The sequence below is a fragment of the Coptis chinensis genome, chromosome 7 (genome assembly GCF_015680905.1).
Source record: "Coptis chinensis isolate HL-2020 chromosome 7, ASM1568090v1, whole genome shotgun sequence".
NCBI classification, from domain to species: domain Eukaryota; kingdom Viridiplantae; phylum Streptophyta; class Magnoliopsida; order Ranunculales; family Ranunculaceae; genus Coptis; species Coptis chinensis.
In genome coordinates this window covers 72,455,069-72,475,247 of record NC_141462.1, presented here as the reverse complement: position 1 = coordinate 72,475,247, position 20,179 = coordinate 72,455,069, and the positions used below count along the sequence as shown (strand labels likewise).

Genomic DNA, 20,179 nt, shown 5'->3' with positions numbered 1-20,179 from the left:
TAGTGCTGGGTCACCAAGTTTCAAAGGAAGGAATTCTAGTAGATCGAGCGGAAATGTCTACAGGAAATAAGCATGTTGTCGAGAGATTAGTTTTAAGATGGAAACCTAAGTGTTCCCCACCTGTTAGTTTATGGGATTTACTCCCTGTTGACCTTCAAAGGAAGATTATTTCTATGGCTCATGTAGGGTTCGGTAAAAGTTCATTTGCGCGTAAGAGGAGAGTGCGTAAGCTAGGTTGGTGTAAGAATTGCCATTCTGAAACTTGTCCTGGGTTATAACCATTAAGAGAAAATTGTTGGTACAAGGTATACTTTTGTCAATCACCTGCTGAGAGAGATCAGAAGAATTCCTACAAAGTGAAACCTAGTGGGTGGGAATACTAGTCTTGAGGATCTGACTATAAAGGACTCAAAAGTCTTGAGAATCTGACTTTAAAAGACTCATATTACGTCTTGGGGATCTGACGTAAAAAGACCTAAAAATTTGTTTCTTGAACTAATTCTATTGATATTCGGCATCAATGGTAATATCCTACCTTTTTCTCATCCATTTCATTTACTTCTTTATATATTGAGGTCAATACATGCATAAGTAGGGGGAGGGTGTACTTGAGAAATGAATTTTGAAAATTAGTTTTCAAAAAACAAAAATATTTCTGTTTCTATATAAGCAGCATGAGAAAAATGAATTTTAATGATGAGTCTGGGATATATATTCTATATTGCTTAGTGTTGAGTTTGATAGATAGTTAATATTATTGATTTCATTACTACTTAGACTATTTATTATGCCCGGACATAGTTCTTGTTGATAGAATTCTTTATCAAGGCACCACCATCGTACTTGGTCAGTTTTGTGTACTTTTGCTAGAAGAGAGATTTAAACCCCTAGTAAACTGGAAGTAGAATTTTTAGACTTAGCCCGTGAGACTTGAGCTTTATACCCATTCTTTGGAGAGTTCTTACAAAAAATCTGAGTCTTAGTGACTCAATATCTTTCAGTTCTCTATGTCGTTGTAATATAGTCTCATTATTCGTTAATTTGGTTAAATCATGAAGTGATATCAACTGGGGAGATAGCCATTAGGTCTTGTAGTCTATTCGAAATAGAGTATCATACTGATAAGTCAAGTAGTGAACCCATTCAGCCTTTATCCCACCTAGTAGGACCATCATGTTAAACCCTTTTGAGCCTTATATCAAGCTATTTCTTCCAAAACCCTTCACCCTTTACCCAACTCCATACAATGAGTATAGCCAAAACCTTTATCAGCCATACCCATATGTTTCTGAGAATACGAGGGGAACAAGGAGGAAGAAAGAGCACAAAAGGAAGATTACAAGAAAATATCAGAGAGATACAATGAAGACCATCATTCTGTTCAAAGTGAAAGAAGCTAGTGGAAAACAATCATATCCAGTACTAATCAAGGATATACCACTGAGTTTTAAAAAAAAAAAAAAAAAAAAAAAAAAAAATGAAGTTGAACAGAATGGATGGAAAAGCTAAGACAAAGGAAGAATTTTCTCTGCAATACAGAATTTGAAGAAATATTCCAAAGAAAGAAGCAAAACCCCTAGTGTTTTCAGAAACAATCTTTGAATCCTTTTTACCTTTCCTTCATAAACCAATACCCAAGCCAAGTTACAACCCATGATTTATCACTACAGTATGGTACGAAGTCTAGAATAGGTGAGAGGATGCTAAAGTGAAGGACCCGACACTTCATATGTGATTGACATTCTTTCCATGAGACTACTGTCATCTAGAAGTCTGTTTTTCAAGGTAGTATGTGGGATGTTCGTATTCATTATTCTTTCCCCCACATACATGAGGTAAAATAGTATACCATCTTCTGAGAGATTCTTTTCTGAGAGTATGACTGGTGAAGATTGAAAGTCGAGATTATCTGTCTAAAGGTAAACTAGGGATTCCGTTTCTTGGATAGGAGAGTATAAGAGATTGACTAAGTACACACATAAGCCTTGATTGAGAATTTTGTCAATTTTTACTATCTCCCATCATAATCTATGAGTCTTCGCAGCAATGTAGTTAGCAATCGAGACCGTTTGTTGGAGTAAGCACTAAGTGGGTAAGGAATTTCTCTCTCTGAAAAATACTATCATTCTTGAACATGCTATTGATTGATTTTGTAGGTATATCACCTGAAAACCTTCACGAGACTATAACTCGTCTTTTTTGGGGAACTTAAAGGTTTAAAGCCTTGTTGCATATGGTAAATGCAATCGCGATGCCTGCAAAAGTGAGTTAGGATTTTATTTTTGTTATTAGGATGTGATTTTGATCACTTATCTATTTTTTTTTATCTTATTTGCTAAGAGACTAGCAAAAGGCTAGTTGGGAGTTGTGATAAGTGCTCAAAAAGTGCAATTTAACCCTCGATTATGCCTCTTGTTTAGCCATCTTAGTGGACTAATAATATTTGTAAGTTAGGTTTTATGATTCTACAGGTAAAAAAGAAAGTTTTGTGGAATATTAGAGAAAAAGGGGTAAAACGGAGCAATTCGGAGCATTAAAGATCACATGGGAAGCCCGTGGACAATCATGGAGAAGGCCAAGGAATTGAAGCTATTAAAGATGCGACTTGGACCTATTTTAAAGCCTATTTGGAAGTCCAAGGCCAAAGGATTCGTTGCTTGGACCAAAGCCCGCAAAAAAGGATAGAAGGATAGAGCAAAAAAGGGAAATTAGACTTTCACGTCTAGGACGCAAGGATCGTGCGTCCAGACGCATGAAACGACACTGTAGCCACTTCCTTCTCAGTTTTGGAAATGAAGTTGGACTTTGAAAAAAGTTGATTTGTATTAGGAAACAAATGGCGGTTTGGAATGCTTCTAGAACTCATTGTAACCCCTATAAATAGATGACCTAAGTGCCTCATGTAATTTGCCAATTCACTTATACTCTTGTCTCCGGAACTTGAGGCAGAGAGAGATTAATAATAAAAGATTCGGTTTTAACTAGTCGAGTCTTAATAAATTAGTCTTTGTAGTCTTATGTTCTTCGACTCTTCTTCTTCTCGTTCTTCGTGTTCTTCCTTCTTTATGGAAGGCTAATCTTCTCCTTCAAGGGAGGAGATGAAGCCGATGATTAAGGTTTAATGATTCTTCTGGTTCATGGTGTTATTTAATCAGGTTAGTTCTTTATGTTTTTAGTTATTAGTTCCATTGCCCACACTAGGGGATGGAAGTATAGAATAGGGTTTATGTTTTGCAATATTAATATCATGCTAGTGTTATTTACTTTTCTTCTAGTACTATAGTTCTTTAGAGTTAGAGAAGTATTCTTTGTGTTGCCTTAGAAGGGGTAGCTCAAGGAGTGGCTGCCTAGGAGAAGTATTATTTGTGTTTGCCTTAAGTGGTGATTCATTGAATGGCCGCCCTATTAGGAAGTACTCCTTGATGTTGCTCTCAGTAATACATTGAATGGCTGCTCGAGCTTATATAAAAGGAAAGAAGATATTAATAGCATAAACATAGGAACAACCTTAAGTAGAGTTAATTGTTAGTGATGTTTCGTCCAAGAGGGCATCGACACTTGCTCGATTGCCTAATTGTAGTCTACTTGTAAGAAAAACCATGAAGCAAAAGGTCATAGATCAAAAGTATTGGTGGATTCTAATATCTTGAATTCCCTCTCTTATAAATTCTCAATAGTTTAGTTAATTTAGTTTAGTTTAGCATTAGAATCTAAAATCTCTACAATCGTAGTTTTTAATCCCTCAAACCCCCTTTCCAGTCCTATCCTTCACATAACATACACTTAAAAGTAGAACGATACCCTACTTATCCTTTACTTATTGAGGGATAATTAGGTTTTGATACGCTTCTATTTTGTTTAACGACCATCATCCATCTACATCATCTATCTACATCATCCATATACCATCTCATAAACATAAAAAGGAGCGCGTGTCAAGCACTTGTCACACTTCTTAGCAAATTCTACCGCATCCCTTTTTATGTTGGGCCAGAACTAGCCCTTCGTCAATAGTCGGTGTGCCGTAGTCCTCCCAGCAGAATGACTCCCACAGTTCCCTTCATGCAATTCTGCCAGCACCTCTAAGGCTAACCGCGGCCCTAGACATTTTAACAATAACCAATGAAGTTCTTTCGGTACATTTCACCTTCCAGCAGAACATATCTTTGAGAAGTTTATTCCAATCTTCTTCTTTCTTTCTTGTCTGTCACCTCCTTTCCCTCCAAGAAATACTTAATAGGATCCATCCATCCCCCTTTTTCTTCTGTAATCTGACACACCTCTACCACCTCCTCTGTGCTTGGCTTCTCCAATCTTCCTACTCGTATCGTTATTTCCTCTGACCCAGGTATGGCTGCAGCTACGTACGCTAGGGCATCCGCATGCTTATTCTCACTGCGGCCCAAGTGTACAAATCTGAGCTTCGCAAACTTGCTGGACCTTTTGTGCACCACCTTTAAATACTTAGCCATTTGTGGACATTGAGCAGCGAACCCTCCATTTGCCTGACACACCACTAGATTAAAGTCGGAAGACACTGTCAATTCCTTCCCCCCAAGTCCTCGACCATTCTCAATCCCGCTATCACTGCCTCATACTCTGCTTCGTTACTTGATGTCACGAACCCTAGTTTCATGGTTTGTTTTATTATGTTATTATCAGGTGTAACCAACACCACCCTTATGTCGCTGCACGTGTTAGTGGCAGATCCATCTGCGAATACTCTCCATCCATTCCTCTTATCCCAAGGGTCTAGCAAGTCGGGCTCTACATCCCTCTCCGGTTCCATGGCCATCTCTTCTCCCCAAGTGGGATCTTCTGCGGGGAACTCTACCACTGCCTGCGCCTTCTCCGCAGTTCTTATCTGATATTGTATCTTGTACTAACTAAGCATCATTGCCCATTTCAACATTCTGCCTGACTTCTCTATCCTTAATGCTTGTTTGAGAGGTAGGTTCGTCACCACCACCACTGAGTGTGACTTGAAGTAAGGTTTCAGCTTTAGGCCGGGCTGAGAAGATTAAAGCAAGGGCATACTTCTCAATTCTACTATACCGTGTCTCTACATCCAACAATGTTTTGCTTTGAAAATACACCGGCTTCTCCCTTCTGTCGACTAACCGGACAAGAACTGAACTAACTGCATACTCGGTGGCCCCCAAATACAAGTATAACTTCTCCCCTTGCTCTGGTCATGATAGTAAGGGAGTCTTGCCCAAATACCTCTTCAACTCTTGAAATGCTTCCTCGTATTCTGATGTCCACAAGATATCTGGGGTGCTTCTCAGTAAACGATACAATGGTCTACATTTGTTAAATGACTTGGAAATAAACCTATTCAAAGCCGCAACCCTACCAGCAAGCCGTTGCACTTCCTTGACATTCTGCGATGACGACATCTCCACCAAGGCTCTTATCTGTTCAGGATTAGCCTATATTCCCCGATGAGTAACAATGTAGCCCAAGAACGTTTCTATGGTCACTCTGAATGTGCATTTCTCGGGATTCAACTTCAAATTGTACTTTCGTTGTATCCCGAATGTCTCTCTTAAGCCCTCTAAATGCTCCTCCTCAGGCATGCTTTTTTCCACCATTTCATCTATGTATATTTCAATCCCCTTCCGAATCTTGCTTTCGAACATTTTCTTTCCCAACCGTTGGAAATTGGCTCCGGCATTCTTCAATCCAAATGGCATCCTTGTATAGCAATACATGCCGCCTTCTATGACAAATGTTGTCTTCTCCTGATCCGGTCCGTACATTGCGACCTGGTTATACCCCATAGATGCATCCATGAACGAAAAATATTTTAAATTGTGCTGTCCTATCCACCAATTCATCCACCCGCGGCGTAGGATAGCTATCCTTCGGACACTCTACATTCACATCTGTAAAATTGACGTACATACGAACCTTGCCATTCTTTTTTGGTATCGCGACCATATTGGACAGCCAATCTGTGAATTCCACTTCTCGTATTATTCCAGCTCCTTTTAACCGCACACCCTCTTCTCGAATGCCCTCTGCATACTTCGGTTTAATGCTCCGCATATTTTGCCTCACTGGCTTGGCATCCTCCTTCATATGTAACCGATGACACGCGAACTCTGGGTCTAATCTCGTAACATCCTCAATTACTCACGCAAACACATCTTTGTTTTCTGACAAGAATTGTATTAACTTACTCTTCCACTCCTCTGGCAAACTGGACCCTACTGACGTGAACCTCTCTCCTCCCCCTCCTCAATATTCACTACTTCAATCTCATCGAGCGTCTTCGGACCCACCGTTGACTCCTCCTCCCCCTCCACAGAGGCACACTGTAATTACTATATATGTTTGCCTCTTCCTAGGGTTTGAATTCTCTCCTTCTGGTCCGCAGATGAACCTTTTCACTGTACCCCAATGACTGTTCTTAGCCATCACCTGATCTCCACGAACTTCATACATGCCCGTCGGGGTGGGAAATCGTATCACTTGGTAGTACGTCGATGGGACAGCCTTCATCTCGTGAATCCATCGTCTCCCTAAAATCGCGTTGTACTGAGAAAAAGAATCTACCACCATAAACCGTGCGAAGACCATCACTGGACCCGTGGTTACATGCAATAAGAGTTCTCCCATAGGCTTCGTCATACTCCCATTGAACCCATATAAGTTGGTTCGCAGAGGCCTCAATTGCCTAGGAGCAATCCCCATTTCTTCCAAAGCTCCTTTGAACAACAAATCCACTGCACTGCCACAATCGATCAACACCCTCTTCACTATATAATTGCCCATCACTATTGTGATGGCCAACGCATCTTCATGGGGAGAATCCACTGCCCTTAGATCCGCACTGCTAAAGACAATCTTGTCTCTGTCCTCTGTTGACTCTACCTTTGGTCGCGGCCTATCTGTCCCGTCATGGATCTGCTGGATGCTCGCAGTTCTCCTCACCCTATCTCTATGAGCATTATGACTTAGTACCTCCCCACTAAAAATCACATTAATAGTTCCCAGTATTCGGTCCTGGCGCGGCAAGCGCTCCTCATTCTATGCCCCCCTCACAAACTCCCTCATCCTCCCTTTTTCCACCAATCTCTAAACCAACCACTTTAGTGCGTAACAGTTGTCAGTCTCATGATTTTGTATATGATGATATGCGCAGAAAGGTTTATCAGGTAGTTCTATTGGTGTGTTCTGTGGCCCTTCATATCCCTGCAGGTTCTTAATCAACAACAATATTTCGCTCAGGGGTCTATTTAGCAGTGTCACTTCTATCTCGCGGTATGGCTTCCTTTCTCTGTTCTCCCTTCGAATCCCCTCCCGGCTTCTTTCTGCCCTTGGGGGGTATCCGCGATACCCACCGCTTTCCTTTTCAGACACCTTCACCCTTCGGTGTTCCCTGTCTTTCTCCAACGATAACACTGCTTTCCTTGATCTCTTAGACTCCTTCTGTATGGTATCCTCATACTTGATATATTTTTCCACCCGCGGGTATAGCTCATGCAAGGTTGCAATCTCGTTCTTCGCCATAGACTGGTGTACTCTTGTTCCTGGCTGCAACCCTCTTTCAAATGCGATCACTGCGGTTCTCTCATCCAAATTTTCAACCTTCAATGTCTCGACCTTGAATCGACATAGATACTCCCTCACTGATTCCACGGATCTTTGTCGAACATTGAATAATGCCGCAATATCCACCACTCGCTTTTTCTGGTGTATGAAGTGATCTATAAACGCCTGTTCTAACTTTTGGAAATTACTTATGCTTCCTGCTGGCAACCGGTAATACCAGTCTGATGCCCCTCCTTTCAGACTAGCCGGGAACATCATACACCGTAGTTCATCATACTGAGCCTCTTGTCAGAGAGGCATCTGTTATCAGAAATGATGGATGTGGTCATCTGGGTCTCCTTTGCCATCGTATCTTTCGAACCTAGGTTGGTTGAAACGTTTCGGCACCTCTGACACCTAGATGTTGTCCACTAATGGATTGCGATTCAGTCCGGCTACCACTTGGCTAGCCACTCCCCCACAATCCTTTGCCTGCTTCTGATTCGCCTCTCTACCATTATCTATCATTTCCTGAACTTGTTCCATGATCAAGCCAGCCACCGGGTTTTCGACAAGGTTCGACCTACCCTCTTCATCGTCAGACTCCTCACCTGCTTCTTCCCTTTCTTCTTCCTCTGCTCTTTCTTTTTCTCTCCTCAGTTCGTCGTTCTCCTCTCTCAGTCTCACGATCTCTTCTTGCATAAGCCGGCTCTCTTTTGTTTCCTACTCCTCATCTTGATCTCCCTCCTCATCAATCACCGCCTCCGGTGTTGGCTCTTGCACCACTGCCCTATTTGGTCTGCCTACCCCTTTATTTACTTTCGGTGCCATTTCTGCCTTATACAATCTCTCCTGTTCCCACAGACGGCGCCAAATGTATGAACCTAAAAACTACAAGTAAGAACCAAAGAGCTAACAACTCAACCTAGACCTACTCTCTCTCTCTCTCTCTCTCTCTCTCTCTCTTTCTTTTCTCACTGTGCAGCCCCTCCCTTTCTTCTCTCCATCCTCTTCATTTTATACCCCTTATCCTCTTCATTTGGATCGTCCACTTGTCTTTTCATCCCTCGGTCCCTCTTTTCGCCGTACCTATGCCACGTCCGCGGTCTAGGGTTCCGCGGTCACGATTCCATACTCCTTAAATTCCCCTATTATATTACATCCCATTCCTTATCCTGTTGACCTAGTCCACTTCTCATTATTGGGCCACTACAAAAGCTATCATGGTTATGTTGGCCAGGCAGGTGTCTACACCAATACACCATCAATAAAGACTTTTCAGTTGCTCATTGCCTGATCGCCTCATCATGTTTACACTATTTTTTTGGGAACATGGATAACTATAAAAAATTTAACGCACAAATGGCTCAAAGCCCATTTAATTTTTATTGGGATTTAGGACTTGCTGAACTAAATTATACGGCGAGGGATACAGGTTAAACTGTAATATAAAGCGAAATGTTTTAAATGTTGTCAAGTAAAATTTACACTTTGGGTAATGCATTACAATCAATTTTAAGGTAAAACTTACTCACATTTGCATTTCGAGTAACTTATTAAAATCTGCCAATGTGATTTAAAGAGGTTTAGGGGCATCTTTTCTAAGGGTGGAATTTGAGCCAAGGGCTCGGCGCTCGGCTCGTTTAGCTTTAGCTCGCTCGTTTAACTATATGAGCCGAGATCGAGCTCAAATTAAAGCTTGTGTAACAAATGAGCTTGATGAAGCTTGGCTCATTTAGCTCAAATAGCATATTTATAATGTAAAATAACCGAGCAGCTCGGGCTCGGTTTGGGCTTGGCTCGTTTAAGCTTGGCTCGAGCTCGCTCGTTTAACTATATGAGCCGAGCTCGAGCTCAATTTAAAGCTCGTGTAATTAGCGAGTCGAGCTTGAGCATGGTAAAGCTCGACTTGTTTAGCTCTAATTCCACCCTTAATCTTTTTTGGCCTTTATATATACTAGAAAGTAGACCCATGCATATGCACCGACTCTTTTAAAAACTTGCTCAAAAATCATAACTATACATATATAAATTTTCTAACAAATCGTTATTCATATTTTCGTCGCTAAACCGTTTTAATCAAGTCTTAAAAACCCATTTTAATTTCTCAACAAATTGTTTTAATTAAGTTTTAAAAACCTATTTTTTAATTGGATGAGGGATCCCGTTTTAATTTAGAAGCGTGATTCCCATTTTTAATAGGAGAAGGATTCCCGTTTTAATTAAAAGTGTTATATTTTTATTTTTCAATAGAAGATGAATTCGTTCTCATTATAATAAGAGAATGATTCCCGTTTTAATTAGAAGTGTTAGAAATTTTCTTTTCAATAGGAGAGGAATTCCCGTTTTAATAGGAATTGATAACGTGGAATTTTAAGAGAGCTAAAAAAATATCTCTTGTGGGAGATTTAATATTAATATATACTAGCTTGTATGCCCGTGCATACGCACTGACTCTTTTGAAAACTTTCTCAAGAACATATACAAATTTCGTTACAAAATCGTTTTAATTGTCCTTTTAAAAACCCATTTTTAATTGGGGAGATATCCCGTTGTAATAGTTTATCTAATTTAGAAATGTGATTCTCATTTTAGTAGGAGAAGGATTCCCGTTTGTTAGAATTTCCTTTTTCGATCAATAGGGAAAGGAATTCCCGTTTTAATAGGCGATGACATGGAATTTTAAAAAAATCGTACGTATGTCTTAGTTGAATTTCCTAACAATTCATTTTAATTATCCTTTAAAAAACCCGTTTTTAATTGGGAGAGAGATTCCATAATTCCCGTTTTAATAGGAGAAGGATTCCGATTTTAATTAGAAGTTATAAAATTTTCCTTTCAAATAGAAAGAATGAATTTTCAAATAGAAAGAAAGAATTCCCATTTTAATAGGAGTTAAATTCCTATTTTAAGTTGGTTTTGTAAAACCTGTTTTAGGTTGGTGACGAGAAATTTTAAAGAAGCTCGAAAAATACTTTTGTGGGAGTGCATATGCAACGACTATTTTGATTAAAACTTGTTAACAAGAAGCTTTAATAACCCATTTATAGGGGTAGGGATCTTGTTGACTTGATTTAGAAGTGTGATGCCCGTTTTAATATGTGAGGTGATGCCTGTTTTAATATGTTAGGGAATTCCCATTTAAATAGATTAGTTAATTTACAATAGTGATTCCCGTTTTGAATAGGAGAGGAATTTCAGTTTTAATAGAATTTAGAAGTGTGATTCTTATTTTAATAGGAGAAAGATTTCTCGTTTTAATAGAATTTAGAAGTGTGGTTCTTGTTTCAGTAGGAGAAGGATCCTCGTTTACTTTAGAAGTGCTAGAATTTCCCTTTTCATTAGTAGGAGAAATATTTCCCATTTTGATAGAATTTAGAAGTGTGATTCTTGTTTTAATAGGAGAAAGCTGGATTCCTGGCCGTTTACTTTTGAAATGCTAGAATTTCCCTTTTCAATTTTCAATAGGAGGAGGAATTTCCGTTTTAATAAGAGATGATGACGTGGAATTTTAATAGAGCTCGAAAATATTCTTTGTGGGAGCTTTAATATTAAGACTAGAAAATAGGCCCGTGCATACGCATTGACTCTTTTGAAAACATGTTCAACAATCATAATTATATATATATAGAAATTTTCTAACAAATCGTGATTCCCGTTTTAGTTGCTAACCTATTATAATTTCATAACAAATCGTTTTAATTAAGTTTTTAAAAACCCGTTTTAATTTTCTAACAAATTTTTTTAATTAAATTTTATAAACCCATTTTTTAACCCCGTTTTAATAGTTGACTTAATTTAGAAATATGATTTCCGTTTTAATAGGAGAATGATTTTCGTTTTAATTAGATATACTATATTTTTCCTTTTCAATAGGGAAGGAACTCCCATTTTAATTAGAAGTGTTAAAATTTCTTTTTTCTAATAGAGGAATAATTTATATTTTAATAGGAAATTGATTCCCATTTTAATTAGAAGTGTCTAATAAATAGGAAAGGAATTCCTGTTTTAATAGGAGATGATGATGTGGAATTTTAATAGAGCTCCAAAAATACCATTTGTGGGAGCTTTAGTATTAAGACTAGAAAATAGACCCGTGCATATGCACCGACCTTTTTAAAAAGTTGTTCAACAATCATAACTATACATATAGAATTTTTCTAACAAATTGTGATTATTGTTTTCGTCGCTAACCCGTTTTAATTTTCTAACAAATTGTTTTAATCAAGTCTTAAAAACCAGTTTTAATTTCTCAACAAATTGTTTTAATTAAGTTTTACAAACCCGTTGGAGGGAGGGATCACATTTTAATTTAGAAATGTGATTCCCATTTTTAATATGAGAAAAATTCTCGTTTTAATTAAAAGTGTTAGATTTTTTTTTTTTTTTTTTTCAATAGGGGACGAATTCTCATTATAATATGAGAAAGATTCTCGTTTTAATTAGATATACTAGATTTTTCCTTTTCAATAAGGGAGGAATTTCCATTTTAATAGGAGAAAGATTCCCGCTATAATTAGAAGTGATATAATTTGTTTTAATAGGAGAGGAATTCCTGTTGTAAAAAAAGATTCCCGTTTTTCAAATAGAATAGAAATTTCCGGTTTAATAGGAGATGATATAGAATTTTAATAGAGCTCGAAAAATACCCTTTGTGGGAGCTTTAATATACCATTTTTCTCATATTAAAAACGGGAATCACATTTCTAAATTAAAATGTGATCCCTCCCCCAACGGGTTTTTAAAACTTAATTAAAACAATTTGTTGAGAAATTAAAACTGGTTTTTAAGACTTGATTAAAATAATTTGTTAGGAAATTAAAACGGATTAGTGACGAAAACAATAATCACAATTTGTTAGAAAAATTCTATATGTATAGTTATGATTGTTGAACAACTTTTTAAAAAGACCAGTGCGTATGCACTGATCTATTTTCTAGTCTTCATATTAAAGCTCCCACAAAGGGTATTTTTTTAGCTCTATTAAAATTCCACATTATCATCTCCTATTAAAACGGGAATTCTTTTCCTATTTATTAGACACTTCTAATTAAAACAAAAATCAATTTCCTATTAAAATAGAAATTTCTCCTCTATTAGAAAAAAGAAATTCTAACACTTCTAATTAAAATGAGAATTTTTTTCCTATTAAAACGAGAATTTCTTTCCTATTGAAAAAGAAAAATATAGCATATCTAATTAAAACGAAAATCATTCTCCTATTAAAATGGAAATCATATTTCTAAATTAAGTCAACTATTAAAATGGGGTTAAAAAATTGGTTTATAAAACTTAATTAAAACAATTTGTTAGAAAATTAAAACGGGTTTTTAAAACTTAATTAAAACGATTTGTTATGAAATTACAATAGGTTAGCGACTAAAACCGGAATCACGATTTGTTAGAAAATTTCTATATGTATACAGTTATGATTGTTGAACATGTTTTTAAAAGAGCCGGTGCATATGAACGGGCCTACTTTATAGTGTATATATATATATATATATATATATATATATATATTTTTTTTTTTTTTTTTAATGGAGAATTATTTCAGACTTATATATATATATATATATATATATATATATATATATATATATATATATATATATATATATATATAAAGTATGAATTCTCTCAACTTTCAACCATACACCTCCATAAGAATAGGCGAGATAGTCTCGTGAAAGGACGTACTTGTAATAATCTTATCCCTGCAACGTAGAAATTTAAGTTTTGTTACTATAACTCAACGCCATGCATGTGCACCACCAAGTTATCCTAAAACGCTGCTGCCATGCTTCCTAGAATCATATTTCATTCAATCTTTTTAGTTGTTTTCTGGACCGACATTCAATTAATATTGAGTTGACTGCCTAGTTTCCAACTATAAATTCCCCCCCACACTTTTGTTCCTTTCCACCGGCCAGTTACCCTTCTGTGCTGTCTTCTTTCTTTCTTTGAACTTTTTTTTCTCTGCTTTTGTTTCAGAGAAAAAAAATCTAGTGTTTAAGATAACAAGAATTTTAGATTACTATTTGAACGATGGGGATGTTCTCATTGGTGACAGGAAAGCCTGGTGCAAGTGGGTTTGGATCTGGTTCAACTTCTGAACAAGTTACCAAAGGGATTAATGCTAGCAAACTTACTGCTATTATAACTGGTTTGTCCATATACATTCTGCTGTGTTCTTGAATATTATTGAATCTTTTTTATTTGTCATGTTCTTTTTGTTCTTTGGTTATGTTTAGATTTTCTTGAAATTCTTTTTTGCATGTTTCTTGTCTATCTTTTATTGTATTCTATTATTTCTATTTTCATTCTCTTTTAATCTGAATCTTGTAAATACGTTTAGTTTCTTTTGGACTCTATGTTTTCTCAGTGTAGCTTTTGGTTTTTCTTTTCTTAACACAATTCTGTCTTAACTGTGTGATGATAAGTTAGACATATTGTTTCTTTATGTTGTTGTTGTTGGATTGTCTATTTATGGTAACTATTAGGATGATTGAAAACATTAGGTTGGATTGTGTCATTCTGTTTTGATTTTTTGAATCTCCCTATGGAATTGGAATTAGCAGACTTTAACTTTGTAGTGCCTAGCTGAGCAAAGTATGAAATTTGAGTTGATAATGGACCAGTTCAAAACTAAGTTGTTATTGAACAATTCTGTGTGTCTTTCATCATGCATTCATATTTCCGGCCAGTTACATGGAATTGATCGAAAGCTTAATGTGATTGCAGGAGGAGCAAGCGGGATTGGTTTGGAGACAGCAAGAGTCCTTGCCCTTCGCGGGGCTCAGGTCATCATTGCTGCGAGGAATTTAGCAGCTGCAAATGAAGCAAAGCAGCTAATCTTGAAAGACAACCAAAGTGCTCGTATTGATGTTCTGAAACTCGATCTTTGCTCGATGAAGTCTATTAAATCATTTGTCGACAACTTTCGTGCTCTTGATTTGCCCCTAAATATCTTAATGTAATTTCTTTTTTCCCTCAATAGTAACTTTTTTAAATATCTAGAACTGCTGTATATTAACCCAGAATTCATTGGCCTACTTCTCAGAAACAATGCTGGTATTATGTTCTGTCCTTACCAGCTCTCAGAGGATGGTATAGAGATGCAATTCGCAACAAATCATCTAGGTAAGAAGCTTAATTAGATTGTATATATATTTCACATAGGCGACCATAAATTCAATCCACTATTCACAGATGCCATAGTTTTCCGAAGGTTATACGTAATTGTACTGTCCCCACATAGAACAACCTGTTTAGTTGTGCATATGATAAGGTTAGCTCAAATGGATGAAACTTGATTGGTTAATGTCATGTATCAGGTCATTTTCACTTGACAAACCTTCTCCTTGATAAAATGAAGAACACAGCTAGAGCTACCGGAATTGAGGGGAGGATCGTGAATTTATCATCAGTAGCTCACCTTCACACTTACGATGATGGGATACGTTTTGATAAGATTAATGATAAGAAAGGGTATTCCATTATAGCAGTTCTCGTCACTTTGTGATTTATTGGTTCTTACTTATTAATACATGCCTTCATTGTATCAGTGATTTATTGGTTCTTACTTATTAATACATGCCTTCATTGTATCATATATTCCTATTAATACATGCCTTCACTGTATCAGATATTCCGACAAAAAGGCATATGGACAATCTAAATTGGCAAACATATTACATGCTAATGAGCTGTCTCGACGTTTGCAGGTAATTCGTCTGTTTTTCTTGTTATTCCCCTATTAATCCTTAAATTTGTTGTTACTTAGTTCGTAAGTGTCATAGGGAAGATTATCCTCACCCTTGTTTTTTTTTCTGAATCCGTACAAAATACATACTAGTATTTAATCTTGAGCTGTTATGTCTGAGTTCTTTTACCTGTTTGGGACTTCGACAGAACCAGAGTGAATGATTTAGAACGAGTCAGTCATTAGGCGAGTTAGTGATAACATACAAATTTGTTGTACATGTTAACTTGGTTAACAAGGAAGATAGAATATTGCAACATAAAGATCAATTTATTGTTGAAAGTGTTCACCATTAGTTGAGTTGAAGGTAATATACTAATATGATTGATCAAAATATATATACAGAAGGGAGCTGATTTTATTTACTATTTATTTTCCTAATGGTTCTGTTTATGTAGTATTAAGCATTGAGCTTCTCTATATCCATCCTGGACTTGTCCCTCATTCATTGAATCTTGTTTATGGAACATATTTTGCAATTTGATGATGCAGGAGGAAGGCGCCAATATCACGGTGAACTCTGTGCACCCTGGGCTTATAATGACAAATTTGATGAGACATTCAGTCCTTCTGATGAGTAAGCTTTTTGTATCTGAAACATATATGAGTTGAAGTTCAAGTATAGTGGCACGATTTTAATGGATAGAACTTTTATTGCAGATGTCTTGAAGGTATTCACTGTCTTTTTCTGGAAGAATGTACCTCAGGTAATTCAGTATATCAAGGATTAGTTATTGGATTATGTAATTCATAGTGCATTATTCCATGACCCATAAGTCCATAACAAACCTTCTCAGTAAATGGTTACTGTTAGAGTGTTAGGTACAAACGGATTTTTCAGAGAGTAGTCGAAATTGTAAGCAAATATGAATGTTGTTTCTTTCAGGGAGCAGCCACAACGAGCTATGTTGCCCTTCATCCAAATTTGAAAGGTGTAACAGGGAAGTATTTTGAAGATTGCAATGAGACAAAACCAAGCAAATTTGCTACACAAGAAGTACTAGCGAAGAAACTGTGGGACTTTAGCAACAAGTTGGTTAATTCCGCTCACTGCAAAGAATGACTCTAGCCCGGAATGCAATAATTTAGAAGAGCAGTTAAAACAGCATAAGCGTTTTATAGTAGAAGTATGGTTATTTCAGGCCGGATTACGTATCTTTGTTAGTTTCTGAACTTTTACATAATTATTACTGCGTTTGATAATTCGTTGCGTATTCGACTGTTTCCAATAGGTAGTTTGGAAATTTGGGTATTCGGCTGTTTCCATAAATATGTAGCTTATCCGCGATTTTGATTGTTTTTAGGCACCACATACATCATTTTCAATTTTTGCCACTATCTATCTGATAATTAGATCAGTTGTCAGAATCAATTGAACAACGATGAGTCATATACTCATACATAGGCCGGATATGGCCGGTTAATACAAATTTAGGTTTATTGGAATCATGGTAAGCCCTGTATGAGGTCCCCCCAACCCACCCACCCACCCACCCCCAAGGAGACAGTCCTCTCAAAGTTTGGAAAAAGGAAGGTGTTGCTCTCGCTTCATTGACCAGTTTACACCAACTCTTTCTGTATCAATGATGAAACTTGAGGTCGTATGATATTAGTATTTGTCTGTGCCGTACGACATAGATACGCTCGCCTTCGGCGCCCCCGATGTGTATCCGCCCCGATTACACATACGAATCTGGCCGGCGGCCCCCGATCGCATCCGCCCCCCCCCGATGCGACCGCGATATCTGCTAGCGCCAAGATCCTCTACTCATATTTCTAGAGCCTAACAACATATAAAAGTTCAACCCAAAAACAGTCTAGGCATTTTTTGTGTGGGGTGGGTGAGGTGAGAAAAACTTTTAAACTCACCCTAAAAATACTTGTTAACTTACCCCAAAAAAATATTTTAGTGGCTAGTCTAGGCATTTTTTGTGTGGGGTGGGTGAGATGAGAAAAACTTTTAAACTCACCCAAAAAAAAACTTGTTAACTTGTTAGGGGGTGGCACGATCACGTCTCACCTTGTGAGTTAGAATTTGTCAACCCACTCCACCCTTCTTTTGTTATATAGACTAGCTAATGCCCGTACTTTCGGCACGGATTTCATAAAGAGGCTAGTGTGATATAAAATAACACATTCATTCCTTAATGCATAGTGAATTAATGTATTCCTGAAGAATAAACATCTAGTAACTTTCTATGGTAATTGATAATGAAGGGTAGACTCGACCAAACAAACATATCAACAAAAGCAGACGGACACATGGAACACATGAACGGATGCCTCTAAATTCTAAAATAATTTCGATAATTGTTTTTGGATAAATTCCAAAATTCTTTTGAAGTTATATACTAAAGATAGAATAAAAATACAATTGTCATTCTTTACACAAATAGGATTTATGGAGATGCCAACCTATATTAACTTCGTAATCTCAAGTACATTTTACCCCCAGCACCTCTTTTACTAGTACATGAAGAATTTCTTGAAATCGAGGTATGCTGAACAACAATACATTTTCGTTCAAATTACATGACTTAAGAAGTAGGATAGTTGCTCTGCTTACTTTTTTAAATAGATAAGAGAACTAAATGCTTCATTTTTTGCTATCAATGACTTACATAAGCTTGGAGTTGATGGAAGACCAAGGAGGCAAGGACATTTTTCTAACTTGTATAGCTCTCTTGTAATCTGACTTTGCTATAGTTTATTTCATGCTAATCTAAGTTGTTGTCATGCCAACTTCTAAATCTTTTGAACTCCGGCCAGTATAGCAGAGCTAGCATTTGTACTACCACAATAGATGAAGTCAGTCTCTACATTGTTTTTCCTAATAATAACCCCCTCCATGCCCAGTTCCAATTGCAATCATAGAGCTATTTTGCATTCAACTTTCGAGTTTCTCCAGGTGATCTAGCCCAACTGTATTGAATATTGGTTGTCTTGATCTGCTTCAATTGTATATACAAACCCAGTCAATTGTATATACTATAAAATAAGGAAAAAAAAATAAAACCATAGTTCTAGTTTCCCTAGTTCGGTGGTTATATCCTAAAAGCTACTATCTAGCATATACTTAGTCTTTTGGTGATTAAACGCTAAAACGTCGTACAAATATTATGAAAAGTGGAACTTAAACTCCTTAGAATAGGCAGATAATAGAAGAGTACCAAAAAAAAAACCACTTTTGGTGAGGCAGATCGATCATACCTATAGTTTAAGAAATTGATTTTCCCTTTGAACCCTCAGTTCTGCTTGCTTCAGAAGTGCTTAAAGTCCAACTAAAACTGTCAAGTTCAAAAGATAAACCCTTGGTTGGGTCAAACATTAATTCCCTCCATGTAAAAAGATAGGCAATTGAATAAAACAGTACCACTGCATATAATGGATCCAAATGAAATGAAACAAAACGTAGTAAAATACTAAAATGAAAAGAAAGAAGAAAAACGAAAAGCATATCTAAGTACATAAAAAAAAAATGAATTTGTTGTTGCAAAGAGATATGGAAAAGCAACATAAATGAAAATAAAAATGAAAAAGTGTGATTTGGAACACTATAGGTCAGCTAACAATACAATCATATACTATCATTTAATGGTTAAGTTTAAACTTTCAGTTATGAGTAGCATTTGTTGTTTAGTGTTTACATATAAGACTGAGTGTTCTTTATAAAATTACAGACAAAAAACTTTCTGTACTCAAATTTTACATCTATCAATTGCACGTATGAACCTTTTCTGCTTGCTATGCATCAAAAAGAATATTAATACACTGAGAGTTCATACTCGAAAGAAATTAATCTATTGACAATCAATACTCAGTAACAATATGAAAATGAAAAAGACTACTAAAATATCACTCTCAGTGTATTAGTGTAGTAAAAAAGAAATGAGTTGGGGCACACAGGGCATCTTTTCATATCCTCATAAACCTAAATTCATATCGCATAAGGCATTGTCCTCCTTAATAGCTTTGTTAAGAGCCTGGTCTCTAATAACAATAATGTCGGTTTAGATCATGACATGCACTAATTTAGGTATTCTAAGAAGCCAGTACTGCACATCTTATGAAACGAAATTGTGGAAAAGAAAATCAGAACACAACTTGAAGCTAACAAACAAAATGATAAGTTAATTCACATGGTACTTAATGACAAGCTTCTTTTTGCATATTGAGATGGTATGTGGATGATGTAGATAGATGATAGTCATTGAACAAAATAGAAGCGTATCAAAACCTAATTATCCCTCAATAAGTAAAGGATGAGTAGGGTATCGTTCCACTTTTAAGTGTATATTTATATGAAGGACAGGATTGAAAATGGGGTTTGAGGGATTAAAAACTATTATTATAGATATTGTAGATTCTAATGCTAAACTAAACTAAACTAACTAAACTATTGAGAATTTATAGGAGAGGGAATTCAAGAGAATTGAATTCACCAATACTTTTGATTCAATGACCTTTTGCTTCATGGTTGTTCTCACAAGTAGACTACAATTAGGCAATCGAACGAGTGCCGATGCCCTCTTAGACGAAACATCGTTAACGAATAACTCTACTTAAGGTTGTTCCTATGTTTATGCTATTAATATCTTATTTCCTTTTATGTGAGCTTGGGCAGCTATTCAATGAATCACCATCTAAGGCAAACACAAAGAATATTTTCCTTCTTCTAAAACACTACACAACTAGAAGAAAAGTAGAGAATAATAGTATAATATTCAATTACAATAAATAAAACCCTATTCTAGTATTATATTCAATTGCAATAAATAAAAGCATGTCACTAGCAAATATTCAATTGCAATAAATTAAACCTTAAACTAGCATGATATTCGATTGCAATAAATAAAAACCTTAATCTATACTTCC

At 36.5% G+C, this 20,179-nt stretch overlaps 2 protein-coding genes across 2 annotated transcripts; one reads left to right on the top strand and one right to left on the bottom strand.

Annotated features, from left to right (window-relative positions):
• Window positions 1-6,264: 6,264 nt before the first annotated feature.
• On the bottom strand, window positions 6,265-7,815 carry LOC147488733 (uncharacterized). The gene is made up of 2 exons (XM_086574476.1): window positions 7,094-7,815; window positions 6,265-6,976 (listed from the first exon to the last, which is right to left on the bottom strand). Exons 1-2 carry the CDS (start codon window positions 7,813-7,815, stop codon window positions 6,265-6,267), a joined length of 1,434 nt encoding a protein of 477 aa, XP_086430602.1.
• Window positions 7,816-13,306: 5,491 nt separating this feature from the next.
• Window positions 13,307-16,614, top strand: LOC147488732 (short-chain dehydrogenase TIC 32 B, chloroplastic-like). Its single transcript, XM_086572702.1, has 8 exons — window positions 13,307-13,705; window positions 14,284-14,515; window positions 14,603-14,682; window positions 14,877-15,030; window positions 15,188-15,266; window positions 15,797-15,881; window positions 15,965-16,011; window positions 16,191-16,614. The coding sequence occupies exons 1-8, from the start codon at window positions 13,588-13,590 to the stop codon at window positions 16,365-16,367; spliced, it is 972 nt and encodes a 323-aa protein (XP_086428828.1). The 5' UTR covers window positions 13,307-13,587; the 3' UTR covers window positions 16,368-16,614.
• Window positions 16,615-20,179: the final 3,565 nt, after the last annotated feature.